The sequence below is a fragment of the Cryptotermes secundus genome, unplaced genomic scaffold, assembly GCF_002891405.2.
Source record: "Cryptotermes secundus unplaced genomic scaffold, Csec_1.0 scaffold13, whole genome shotgun sequence".
NCBI lineage: Eukaryota > Metazoa > Arthropoda > Insecta > Blattodea > Kalotermitidae > Cryptotermes > Cryptotermes secundus.
Genome location: NW_019734350.1, coordinates 1,616,873 through 1,630,368, shown reverse-complemented (window position 1 = coordinate 1,630,368; position 13,496 = coordinate 1,616,873). Strand labels below are relative to the sequence as shown.

At 38.7% G+C, this 13,496-nt stretch overlaps 1 protein-coding gene across 2 annotated transcripts in view; it reads left to right on the top strand.

Annotated features, from left to right (window-relative positions):
• The window catches only part of LOC111868748, a 79,342-nt gene that overhangs the window by 14,887 nt on the left and 50,959 nt on the right, over window positions 1–13,496 (top strand). For both annotated transcript variants that reach the window (XM_023859686.2, XM_023859685.2), the window contains exons 2-7: window positions 246–304; window positions 540–726; window positions 818–884; window positions 1,019–1,125; window positions 1,204–9,785; window positions 11,295–11,419. In XM_023859686.2, the coding sequence (XP_023715454.1) occupies window positions 274–304; window positions 540–726; window positions 818–884; window positions 1,019–1,125; window positions 1,204–9,785; window positions 11,295–11,419 (9,099 nt within the window). In that variant the 5' untranslated portion in view covers window positions 246–273. The remainder of the gene's footprint in view (window positions 1–245; window positions 305–539; window positions 727–817; window positions 885–1,018; window positions 1,126–1,203; window positions 9,786–11,294; window positions 11,420–13,496) is intronic.

Genomic DNA, 13,496 nt, shown 5'->3' with positions numbered 1-13,496 from the left:
CATAACTTCCATGCATGCTAGATGTTAACACTTGACAATTCATTGCTGTGGTAACCTGAAACTGCACAGTATCATAGCTCTTGTGCTTATGAGACTTCGAGAGCGAGAGAGTTGCAGTGGTGAATGAGTCATGCAGTATATAGTTAGAATGTGATAAAAAGAAAGATCATTACTTTTGTCAGTGTATATTATTACTCTTTTGGCTCACTTTTGTAACGTTAATCATTTCAGTGTTAACATTTCAGATTGATAAAAGAGAAGTGAAAAATAAAGATGGCAACAAACAAGAAGGAAATAGAAAAGGGTAAGAATACTTCTGTATTAAGTTCCCATAATTTTTAAAAATTTCCATAAATGTTACATAATCAGTAAATTGTTACATTTATGCCATGATGTAGCTTTAAACACGCAGTGTGCTCCTGAATAGTTATGTGTGCATTTTGCTGTTCTGATATGAGTTAAATGTGCTAGTATAACAGTCATATTCATAGGTATGTTTTATTTTTTGATTACTAATGTTTAAATGTACACTTTTCTAGAAGGAGTTCATAATCAAAAAGATCTTCAGCAAGAAAATTATGAACAGAAATTCCAGGAGATGCAGAAGTACATTCCATTCTTAGAGATGATGATTCAAAGATTAGAACGGTCTAGTGATAAGTCACGGGAGGCACAGCTTCTTAAGATGAAGAGCTTACGTTGTATCCTTTCAAACACAAAGAAAAAGTATGCCATTTCCTTAAACATGAATATTGTTCATGAAGTACGATATTTTATGATGTTATGTAACATTGTTGTAACATTATTCTCTTTATAGGTTGAACATAGCAACACTGAAACGATGTGAGGATGTCCTTCAGAAGTTGCATGAAAAAGTAGAAAAGGTTGGTTTTGTGCACAGGAGTCCCTTTGGAACTTTTCTTGATCCTGAAATGCTTTTAATAAACCTCATGTACTGCATGAAAATACAGTTATGTAATCTGCTTTCATTATATAACACATCAAAATGTTTTCACAGGGTACAAGTGCACAAGCTAAGCATGCAAGTGTGAAACCAGCAGAAGAGAAAAGGACCACTGGTAATGCTCAGGAGAAGGCAAATCCTGCCAGTTCTGGTGATGGAAAGTATGTGGAATTTTTTATTCATTTATGTAAGAATCTTAAGTGTCAACATCATGTAACTGTTACTTCTTTCTTTTTCAGTGAGCAGCAAGTTGTTACATCATCAACAGATGACAGTTCTGTAACAGATATAATGAAAACACTGAAAATGGCTGCTGCTCGTACAAGTGGTAAAAGTGTTTCGTCTGCTACCTCTTGTCCTGACAGTAACAGTGGCCCTGATGACATTGAAGATGTGCATACAACTACAGGTAGTTGTGTGCCTAATATGCCTTCTTCAGAGAAAAAGAACAAGGCATTGGATGTTCTTGAACAGAGTCGAGAAAGACTTAAAAAACTAATGGAACAACAGACATCATTGTCTACAGAATCTGCTAAGAAACCAGATGGTCGTTTAAGTTCCCCATCAATGGAATGGCAGTATCAGACAGACCCACCATGGGAGAAGCAGGATTATGAGAAGGGGACTCCAAAGCCAGCATACCCACACAATAGAGTTATGAGGGACCCTGAGGAGAGCAACAGCAGGAGGGCAAAACCTGTAAAGGACATATCAGCAAGTGAAGAACCACAGTCTGGTGATGAGCTTTGGGGTTATGGAGACGGTTCTAGGTCTGAACTTGATGGGTCACATACAGGGTGGAGGGATTATAAACCACCAGTTCGATCCTTGTGGCCTTCTGATGGTGAACAGCATGGGAGCACAGTTCCAAATAAACCTTCAATCAACCAAACATGTCTCAGTAGGGTACCTACCAGTCTCCCTTCACCATCAGGTTCTCTCAGCCAGCAGGCATTTGCTACAAATGGTGGTATGCAGTCTTGCTCTTCACCAAATAAGAAATCTCTTCCCAAACTTCCAACTTTATACAATGTTCTTAAACATCCACCAGCAGCAGGATCTAAGCCTTTGTCTGATGCTGACATTGAAGAGCTTCTGGAAGACACAAACAGGAGTGAATCAGAACCAGAAAAAAAGGAGGAATCGCCGCATATGAGCCTAAGGGCAAAGTTGGAGCAAGAGATACAGCAAGTACATAGAGTTGGTGTTAGTAAAGGAGGTGCCTTAAGGAGCTTGGTACAAAAAGATGATAAATTAAAGTCTCCTGTTAGAAATATACTGGATATGATCAAACCAAACTCTGAGGTAAAAAAAGACAAGTCACTAATTAATCGTCTACAGGCTTCAAGCAAGTCAGATTCTGTAATGGGAAGTGCCTTAAAAGCAAATGATGAAAAAGCAAGTGACATCAGTCAGAACAGATGTAACACTGGAAGTCATGTTGCAGAAAAGGGTGACAATAGAAATGATTTTGGAATTTTTAAAGATGCATTAACAAAATCTATTAAGGATAGGAGACCAACAGACCCAAGGAGACGTGCAAGCTTCAGTCCCCATGGAGAGGAAAGTAGTCAGAATTCTCCATGGGAGGACGTGCATCCTCCTGCAGGAGACAAAAATGATCCACGTGTCAGGCTTAGTACTGATGTTGAATCAAATTATGGTAATCTCAGTTACATTAATAGAGACTTACCACTTAATGATAAGTTGGAAGGCCCTACTAAGAAGGAAGGCACTGGTATTTTGTCAAGTTTGAGTAAAGAAGAACTGCAAAAGATTGTGGAGGATAATCTCCGCAACCTTCCTTCTCCTCCTCCAAACACAAAAGAAATACTTGAAACTGTTCATATGAATAGTCCTACTGCAGTGAAACCAGTGTGGCAGCAGCCTGCAGATTTCCTCTCTCCTATGTCTTCACCCAAGGAATACAATCAATCTGGCTTTATGTCACCTCTTCACAGTTCACACTATGGATCACAAGTAGAATCACACATTGGGATTGGAAGGAATTCTACATCATATAGTTCTTTTGGCATTCCAAGACCTGAAGATCGCAGACCACTTTTACCAACACCTAATATGCCACATGATCCAAGGGTACTTCCCCGTAATGTAAGTCATGATCCTAGATATTCGAGAGACAACCAAGTCCCTCTCTCTAATATTCATGATCCACGAGTGAATGTTTCTAGTTATTCACATCATGATAATTACCGAAGTGGGATTTTACCACACCCTCCACATGATCAGTACATGAGACCGGTTTCCAGTGCTTATCATCAAAATCCACATACAAAATTCCACTCAAACCAGACACCACATTTACAGACAGCTACAAGATGGGTAGGGACATCTTACGGAGCTTTATCACACAATTCCCCAAGGGTAGCTGATGAAAGTTTTATGCGTCCTGGGGACAGTTACACCCAGCATGGGCCTAACAGTAGCAGATTCCATTGTTCGCCTCATTCCTCTCAAAATGAATTTAGTCAATTTCCAGGGCAAATCAATCCAATGCATGACCATTTTTCTGGTAATCGGCAGCAACATCCATCTTGGCAGTCACCATCTTCCACACAAGGTTGTTTCAGAAGTGGATCTTCAGCAAATTATCCCTCATCTGCAAGATCTGTTGGACAAGCAGCTCAGCATCATGGGAACATTTCTCATGGTGTTAGTAAAGTTCCAGTTGGTGACCCTAGGCTGTCTAATCCTCAGTTTAGTGGACACTGTTCACCAGTGTCACCTCAGGGTACAACGTCAGTTGCCAGTGTCCGTGGTTCAGGAATAAGTGGAACTGTTTGTCGTGCCCAGACCATGGAGAGTAGAAGTGGAAACACACTTTCTGAAAGAGATCCTAGAAGAAAAAGCATAGAAGAACCCGAAAAAGGAGATTGTAACTCTAGAAGTAATAGGGAAAGTAAGAAGATTTCTTCCAGTTCAGGGAGTTCAAATTATGGTTCAGTTCTTGAACAAAGAACAGAGAAGTGTGGTTCTAATGAGAGGAGAAGAGATTCTGATGCCAGGAAATTTGAACTTAATAGTTTTAATAGAAGAAGAAGTTCGCCTGAGCCTAACAAGCCAAAGGAAACAGAACTTGTTTCTCCTTTAAATAGTTTGTATGACATTGCGGCTGTCCCAAAGACAGGGAAAGGTTATGGTTTCCAGAAGTTCAGAATACCAAAAATAAAACGCCCTCCTTCACCTCCAAAAGCAAAATCACCCTCACCCCAGAAGGCAAAATCGCCTCCACCAACATTGGAATCCTCAAGTTTTATAGGCGACACCAAAGAAAAAGCCGAAGTAACAAACTCCACTGATAAGATGCCAGTGACGCGAACTGAAACAATACAGTCAAGCCTGAGAAGTGATTCTTCAGATGATGTACCCAGTACTGATGCAGTTGGTGGTGACAAAGGTAATGACAATTGTATTGTTTCTACAAACCATGAGAATGCACCTGCAGAAAAGAGTTGTGATATGGAAGCTGAGAAAACAAATTCAGAGTCTAGATCCAAGGAGGAAGTTACACAAGAATGGATTGAGGCACTGATAAGAAAATCTTTCGAGTGTGGAGAAGGTAAAAAATTTATTGAGCAGGCCAGATTGTTGGAGAAACTTGGCGAAAGCTTAAAGGGGAAAAAATTGAGAAAGATAAAGAGAATTCTGGAATCAGACTCAGATTCAGGATCTGATGAAAATGATTTTGAGTCTTCCAAGAAGAATGAGAAAAATGTGGACTTGAATCAGGAGGACCAAAAAACTGGAGAGGAAGGAGCGGTTGTGAAGAAGGTAGAAATGTCTGTGGAACGAAATAAGAAGCCAAAATATCGAAGATTAATTTTGTCTGATGATGATCAGAGTACAGATAGTGAAACTCTCGCTTCTAAGTCGAAGACTGGAGCTGCTGAGGTTGACAAACCATTAAGTATTAGAAAGAGTAAGGGTGAGGTTGAGGAGGAGGAAGAGGATGACAGCAATAAAATAGATGATGGTAAATCAAGAGAGGAAAAACAAAGTACTTCAAGTGATGAGGTGAAGCCAACAAGAAGGTATTCAAAGAGACGTTCTGCTCTTGAGCTTCTGCAAGAAGACATCCGAGAGATGTTTATTTGTGAAGGAGTTGTAACAGCAACAGGTCATCGGATGTGCCGTTTGCTTAAGGAAAGCCCCCCTGGAATGACAGTTGAAGAAATCTCTAAATCCACTGTTAAAATAACAGAAGATGAAGTATATACCACACCAGAAGAATCAGATGGATCATCAGTTATTTGTAAGAGGCGATCAAAGAAGGTGGCAAGAGAAGAAGAATTTGACAGGAAAGGAAGAGAACAAAAAGTGGATAAGAAACAAAAAGGGAAAATAAAAATGAAAGATGAAGAAAGAGAATATGGGGTTGGGACAGGATGTGGTGATGCATCCAATGAATTGGATGAAAGTAGGACAAACAGCAGGGCAAAGAACAAAGATGGCAGTCTTATTGATGACACTGGGGACAGGTCTGGGTCCCCTGTTACAAAACCTTGTAAGAGATATGAAAAGTCCAGGTGGAAAGGTTATGTGATAGAAGAAAGTGAAGACTCAGCTGAAGAAGCGACTGTCAGTAATGCAGATAAGAAGAAGAAAAGTTTAGGAGAGAAAGAAGATGTAGATTCGTATGATAAACCACGAGAGCAGTGTTATTCACATCGTGGCAGACCACGATCAAAATTATATCCCACTGATGAATCAAATTCAGAACGTGGAAGACGAGCACGTCTTCCAAGAGTAATACTTGAAAAAGCTGATATCTCAAAGCTGAATCTCACATCTTCAAAACCACGAACAAGGTATTTTGAGGATAGTTCTTCTGATGAATCATTAGTGGAAGATACTACTACAACTCCTGTGAACAATGTTAGATCCAAATTTAAAGCAGCGCGAAAGTCAAGAGCAAAAGTCAGACATGCTTATCAAAGAAGGGGTCGTGGTCGTCCTACTAAAAGAGGAAGAAAGAAACAGACAAAGGTAGATAGGAATGATGAATTCTCCACTGATGTTGAGAGTATTGTATCAGATCACTCATCTATAGCAAGCACTGTATCTCATCAGACAAACTCGGAAAATACATTTTCTCCCATTGGTTTCACATTTCGAAGGAAATGCAATAATAAAAGGTCGAAATTCCTTGGAAAGAAAATTGATGACATCATTAATAGGCTCACTAAAGACGAAGGTTTCAGAAGAGTAGATGTAACAGAGAACAACACAAACTCAGAAGAGAAACTTTCTGAATCAGGTAGAGGAGAGACTTCTATGCAAGAAACAATTGCAGAAGCAGTAAATGTTGAAGTGAAGGAGAAAGAAAACGTTGTTAAAATAGATGATGCTAGTATTTCAAAGGCAGCCACAACTGACATTGGTGTACCTGTTGCTAAGTCTGATGTTGAGACAGAAAGTACTAGAGCTCCCAGTGTTGGTAAGAAAAGAAACTCGCGAGTTATGTTGAACCTGGTGAGAAAATTTGGAATACAGAAAAGAATGAAGAAAAAGAAAAAGTGGCAATTAGGTATTATTAATTATACAAAGAAGAAAAGTGGTATTAAGCTTAAGTCAGAAGTTGGAGCAAGCGATGTTACTGCTAGTGTTGCTTGTGAGAAAGAAGTAAATACTCTTAATAAAGCAGTTAACTGTACAGAAGTTACTGATGAAAGTAGCAGCACAGATAAGGTTGGAAGTGATGTGTCCATAAATGAAGGAAAGGAAGAGGAAGACAAAGTAGTAAGCACTAAACAAATTGTAACAGCAAGTAATGATAAATTAGATCAGAATATTGAACTGAAACAAATCAGTGAGACAGAGGATAACAGAATGCTTCAAATGAATGATATTTTAGAAATGAGCAACATTTGTGCAGGCAAATCAGATGAGAGACTGGCTTGTTTGGATTTAGAAAACGATTTGGACAGTAAGGATAAGTCGCCCACAGTTCTCGATCAAAGTTATGTATTGGATGGAAGTGCTAAGTATGCCTGTAAACTTTGTTTGGTGCAGTGTAAAAATATAGTACCTCATTATAAAAATTACCATCCTGAGTCAGAAGTCCTCATTTCACGACTCCCTGTGGATGAGGCTTCTCGAGCAATTTCTGAAGCCTTAGAAAGTGATTATAAAGAAGACATAGGTAGTACAGAATGTGGAAAGAAGAAAAAGAAACAAGCAGGTAAATTCATATGTCGAATATGTGATCATACTGCAGCATTTGCTCTTAATTTCTATGAGCATCTTAGTTCTCATACTGGTGAATATAGATTTCGGTGTGGAAAATGCTCCTATGAAGCATCAACAAGACATTCTGTTAAGGGGCATTTTTATTATCATCATCCAGAACTCAAAGGAGTTGAAAGTGTTCAGGCTACTGTTTTAACCCCAGGGCCACCTAACGAAGCTAAGTTTGTGTTTGGCTATTTGTGTTCATCATGTAATTTTGTTCAGTTGTTAAAGCAAAACACTGAAAAGCACATTTCTTTGAGGCATCCTTCAGAAAGCAATGCCAAGTCAATATGTATTAACATGTCAAAGATAACTCCAAATGATACTGTAGAAAGTGAGTCAAAACATGTGTGTACAGATGAAGGTGCAAAGGAATCAAGTGATAATGAACCTGATAACATGTCATTTGATGCTGAAAGTAGGAATGGTGAGGAAGTGTGTAATGTTGTGTCACCAGTAATAACTGAAATGACTCCAGAAGAAGAACTGTTAGGCTCCACTGTGACAGGAATTAATGTAACAGATCAGAAACCAGGGGCAAATAGTGATATGACTTCCAAACCTTGTGAAGCAGTTTATGGAGTCAATATGGAGAATGAACAAAAATCTGAAATTGAGCCATCAGAATCTCTTTGTGAAACACGTGCTGAGAACCCTGTTAATGATTCTTGTATGCTATCTGGAAAACCTGAAGTAACTGCAGTATGTGAAGAACCTCATAATTCTCAACAACTGTCTGCATTTGATTCTGACATGGATGCAAGGGATGATAATGCTCAATCGTCAATTGAAGCAGTAGAGGATATGCAATTGAAACAAAAAACTGATGAAACTAGAAAAAATGATATTGGAAATTCAACCACTACCATATCAGAAACTGAAGAAGTTGCAAAGGAGGTTGACCTTAAAGCATTTGTATGCTCTGATGATTTGGAAGAAGAGAATTCTGTTATTCAGAAGGAAAGGTTGAAGAAAATGCAAGAAATAGCCCAAAATCTTAAGGACACTCACCCGGAATTCCTTCAGTCAAATCGTAGGTCAATATTAGATCAATTATCTGATAAACTAAAAACAGGTTTGAAGAGCAAAACAGTTGATACCACATTGGGAGAAAGAAATGAGAGGGTGGATTCCCTGATAAACAGTAAAGAATCTGAGAGCAAAGAGGGTAAATCTGAGGCCGAGAAGCTGACAGATGTATCAACACTGATAGATGAGAAACGAGCTATTGAAGCTGCACAGGCAGTTCAGAACTTGTTGAGAGCTGAAAAAGAGACAACTGATGACAAACAGTCTACTGGCATTGGTCAAAAAATGATAGAATCTCCAAATGGAAGCAGAAGTGGAAGGCACAATAAACCTGGCACAGGTGATACAATTGCACGGAGAATAACTCGTTCTTTCAGTAAGAATGAAGATGATGTAGATATTGAAACTGTTGATGAGTCTTCTTCTGATATTAGCTTTGTATTTGAGGGTGAAGATAATGATGACATAGTGGAATCAGAAACTCAGAGCCCAGATACTCTTTTGAATGAGACACTTTCTGTTTTGAAGGATGTTAGTCCAAGGAAATCAGCAAGTAGGATGTTTGACATTATTGAGCGCCTTGCTTCGAAAGTTGTTCCTAAAACAGAACCCTCAGATATGGGTGATCGTATGATTGAGATGGATATCCCAGAAGCTAGCAGCAGCACGATTGCTAAAGAACTTCACGTTGGTCCTTCAAGTACAGATGGTGAGATGAAGTCCAGAGAAACAGACGGTTTGGAAACCATTGCCAACAAGAAATCTTCAAGTGTAATTGGTAAACCACCACCACTGATTTCCCTTGGGGCCAAGGAAAAGCATGTGCTTAGAGGGGATAGTGCAGTGGGGGATGAAGGATCATTCTCATCAATACGTGTTGGTCCTTTGGAGGCACGGCGCTTCAGTGACAGGCTGCTCTATTCATGTTGCATCCGCGGATGCATCTTCGCATCAACAGATCGCATGTCCTTTGCAAGTCACATTGAGAATACTCATAAAGTTAGTCGTTGGGATGGGTCATGTCAAGCATGTAATAACCATGCAAAAAGAGATCAGCATGTCAAATTGTCGCATGCTTTGCATCATCTCATAAAATTTCACCTTGTTGCTTCACCACATGACCTGTCAACTCCTAGTGCAATGAATAGTAATGAACAGGATATTTCAGAATTATCATCACAAGAAACTTCTTTTGGAGAAGGGGAGGTGTCAGCAGAAAATGTATCTGAGAGTGATATTGAAATTTTAACAGAACAGATTTCTGTTGAAGTAGAGGACATGTCACCAGAAAAAACATCTGTGGGAGTTGAAGGAATGCCAGTAGAAAATGTGTCTGTTGAACGAGAAGTGTCAAAAAAGAATACTTCTCTGATAGGAGGGGAGAACTCTAACAGTACTGAAGGAGGGACTGAGGCCCCTGAACCTAGGAAGTTCATCCGCCTCCGCAGATTAAGTGGAGACCTTCTTTCCATCCCAAAACCAATGGAAGATCCTGTTACAGCAGATGTCCAGGAACAGGCCTTTCATGAAGATGATATGGGTTAGTCTTGGAAACAGTATTCACATTAGATCTTGCAAATCGAATTCACATAAGAACTTTTCTAATGTCTTTGATGTTTATTAATACCATTATTAAAGTTAAGGTAGATGATTACTTTGTATTTGTAAAATCGTTTAGTCCAGGGTTTGAGAATTTAATTCTGAATCCTTCATAGTGTTGAGTTGTACTCTAAATATAATTGGAATGTATTAAACTGAATTTATTTTATTGCTGCTTGTAAGAGAGGGACACGTGGTAGCGTAGTTGGTTGAGGCACTATGCTACAAGCTGGAAGGTCGCAGGTTCAAGTCCCGATGAAATCATTGGATTTTTTCAGTTGACCTAATCCTTCTAGCCGCACTGTGCCCCTGGGACCCACTCAGCCTCTAACAGAAATGAATACCAGGAATATTATAAATGATACAAACTCCGTCGTAAGTGCAAACAATATATATTATATGTCTTTGATCTTGTTCTTTCTACACTACATGTTTCGGCCTCTATCGGCCATCATCAGGTGTATACTCTTAACGTTGCTGCTACACTGAACCCAGTCTAAAACTTAACATTTAAAAACACAATGTCACATTCTTCGTATTATCAACATCTAATCGTTGATATGTGTCTGGTATGTAGATTATGTTGCACACGTCAAACCCGATATTCATGTAGTAGCACTCTAAAAATCTTTAGTTATGTTAGTTATGATGTTTTTAAAACCTTTTAAAATTTTCTCTAAATTTTAAATTTAAAATTTAATACGCCTGTACAGTGTGAAAACAAGAACTAGCCGCTCCAGCACTTAGACATAGGGCGAGTAACCCTAAGAATTTTAAATTTTAAATTTAGAGAAAATTTTAAAAGGTTTTAAAAACATCATAACTAAAGATTTTTAGAGTGCTACTACAAGAATATCGGGTTTGACGTGTGCAACATAATCTACATACCAGACACATATCAACGATTAGATGTTGATAATACGAAGAATGTGACATTGTGTTTTTAAATGTTAAGTTTTAGACTGGGTTCAGTGTAGCAGCAACGTTAAGAGTATACACCTGATGATGGCCGATAGAGGCCGAAACATGTAGTGTAGAAAGAACAAGATCAAAGACATATAATATATATTGTTTGCACTTAGGACGGAGTTTGTATCATTTATCGTGTAGAGTGTAACAGGATGCTTAAATATAATATTGTAACCAGGAATATTCTTGGGCGGCCGCCATGTAGGTCTGACAACTTTGCCATCTATGAGCCAATTGTCTAGAGAATGTGGGAACTTCAACATCTCACAGCCTTATGGGCGTCCACTGCCTGTTACAGGGATACCTTTACTTTTACTGTTTGTAAGAACTGGTGCATATAGCAGGATTAGCCCAACTCAGAAATATGTCAGTCATATGGCATTCTCATAAGAAGGAACTTTGTAATTAAATATGAACAGTATAATTATGTGGGTATATATTTATGGTCCATGAGTGACCAAGATGAAGTATTTTGTTGCAGAAATTAACCAGTTGATTAGAGAAGTGCCTGTAGAGGAAGTGAATGATAATGAAGAAGATAGTGGTCCATTTCTGAAGATAGAGAGTGTTGTCAGTCTGAATCCAGATGCTATGGGGACAGAGGATGTAAGTTTCATTTGATACTTCTCAGATTTTTGCTGTGAGTTATACAAGAGTTTAGTATTTCCTGGGTCCAGTGATTGAGATTAGCTCTTTCTAGGGGGCCCAACTGAGTATGTGTCTTCTTTCTCACCTGAAGATGGAAACAGATCCAGTTTCGAAACGTTATGTCCTCTGTTATCTAGAATTCTGGACGATGGAAAAGTCCAAAAACCCAGTAATTCCATGTGTCATCCACCATCTCCAGAACCCTAAAATCTACTCAAAAAATTGTGTTTATAAATGTTTTATAATACTGTTGTCACTAGTGTATGTACTGTTCATTATGATTTATATTTTTGGCATCTGTTAGGAGTTAATCTTTGATAGTGGCCATTATGTTTTGGGTGTTTAAAACTTAATGCTTATGGTTACAGAAATTGGTACTCATTGTTATTCAGCACTGCTGTTGCAGTTACCCATGTTATCTAGTTTCACTGTTCATCACTTACTGAGTGGGACTAATTGACTGAACTTAGTGAAATTTATTAGGACATCATGTTCAACGGTGTATATTGTTCACTACAAGGCTTGAGCGGGACTAGTTGACTGAAATCTGCTACAATTCTTTGAAACACATTTCTTAATGCTGCTTAATGGAATTGTACACTTCTGCAGTTCACTGCTCAAAACTTGAGTGGGGCTCGTTGAAGACTGAAGAATATTTTTAACCCACATTCAAAGTAGATGATTTTTAGAGTAACTGATGTTCCTTGTGTTATTTGATTTGATATGATATGATATGATTTGACAAGTTTTGTGAAAGATTTGGAGTGCTCTGTTGACATTCACAGACATAAGTTCAAAATAGGAAAAAATTTGAAGTGTATTCTGGCACTAACATACTCTGCTAATCCATTTCCCTTAAGCTCTATCTCTCTAAACGAGTGTGTTATATAAAATAATCTCACCATAAAATTCTTTTCATAGTATCTACATAATTTGTTTTAAACAAATGATTGGTTTGGCCTTCTTTTAAAGTTGTGGTTCACATCCACTAAATGGAACAATTGTATAAATAAGATTGCCTCCATGGTGTAGAGCTTAAACAAATGATTGGTTTGGCCTTCTTTTAAAGTTGTGGTTCACATCCACTAAATGGAACAATTGTATAAATAAGATTGCCTCCATGGTGTAGAGCTTAAACAAATGATTGGTTTGGCCTTCTTTTAAAGTTGTGGTTCACATCCACTAAATGGAACAATTGTATAAATAAGATTGCCTCCATGGTGTAGAGCCCTTTTGCAGCCGATACTTGCTATCCCAAAAGTTCTTGCTTTCTGTGGAACTCAAAAAGTTTATTACTCTTTGACAAGAGCCTTCCACTGGCCCCTGCCCACCTTGAGATGGAGGAGTTTTAGTCATACCATCACATCCCAGTTGCTGACTCTTTGGCCATTGCACTGGTATGTCCAGAGCTAGTACATATTGTGATATGTACCCATTGCTAGGCAATGACCGCGGGATTAGTAAATACACAGCGGCCTTCACATGCAAGCATGTTTGCACAACAGTTGGAAACACCAGTCTGCAATTTGCACACAGCTTTCAGCCTTTCATAAGTATAAGATTATATAACAAAATTGTGCAGGCAACAAGCAGAAGTCATACAAAATCATGATAATGAACATGTTCGCAGTATAGGACAAAGTGAACCCAGACAGAAAATAAAATAGGCTTGAACTTGCCAGAGGTGAAGCTTACAACCATTCAAATGACTAAGCTGCTGTTGTAGCAAAAAATATGTAAGATATGCATGATATGCTGTGCAAAGTCTGTACTGAAAGAGGAGTAGTACATAGTGCAAAAGGAAGACTTTTCAATAACATGCTATACAGGGTGTCCCAGGAGGAATGGACCAAACTTCAGGAGGGTGTTCCTTATGTTAAAGTATGCCGATATAACCCAAAACACCTATGTCCAAAGTTGAACAGTTACGGAGATAATGGCCCGAGAAAAGTGTGGTCTTCTTGCAGGTCCACGCACTATACGTACCTGTCAGCTGAGACCCTTATCTGTTTGTCCTTGAGTGCCGTGAGTCACA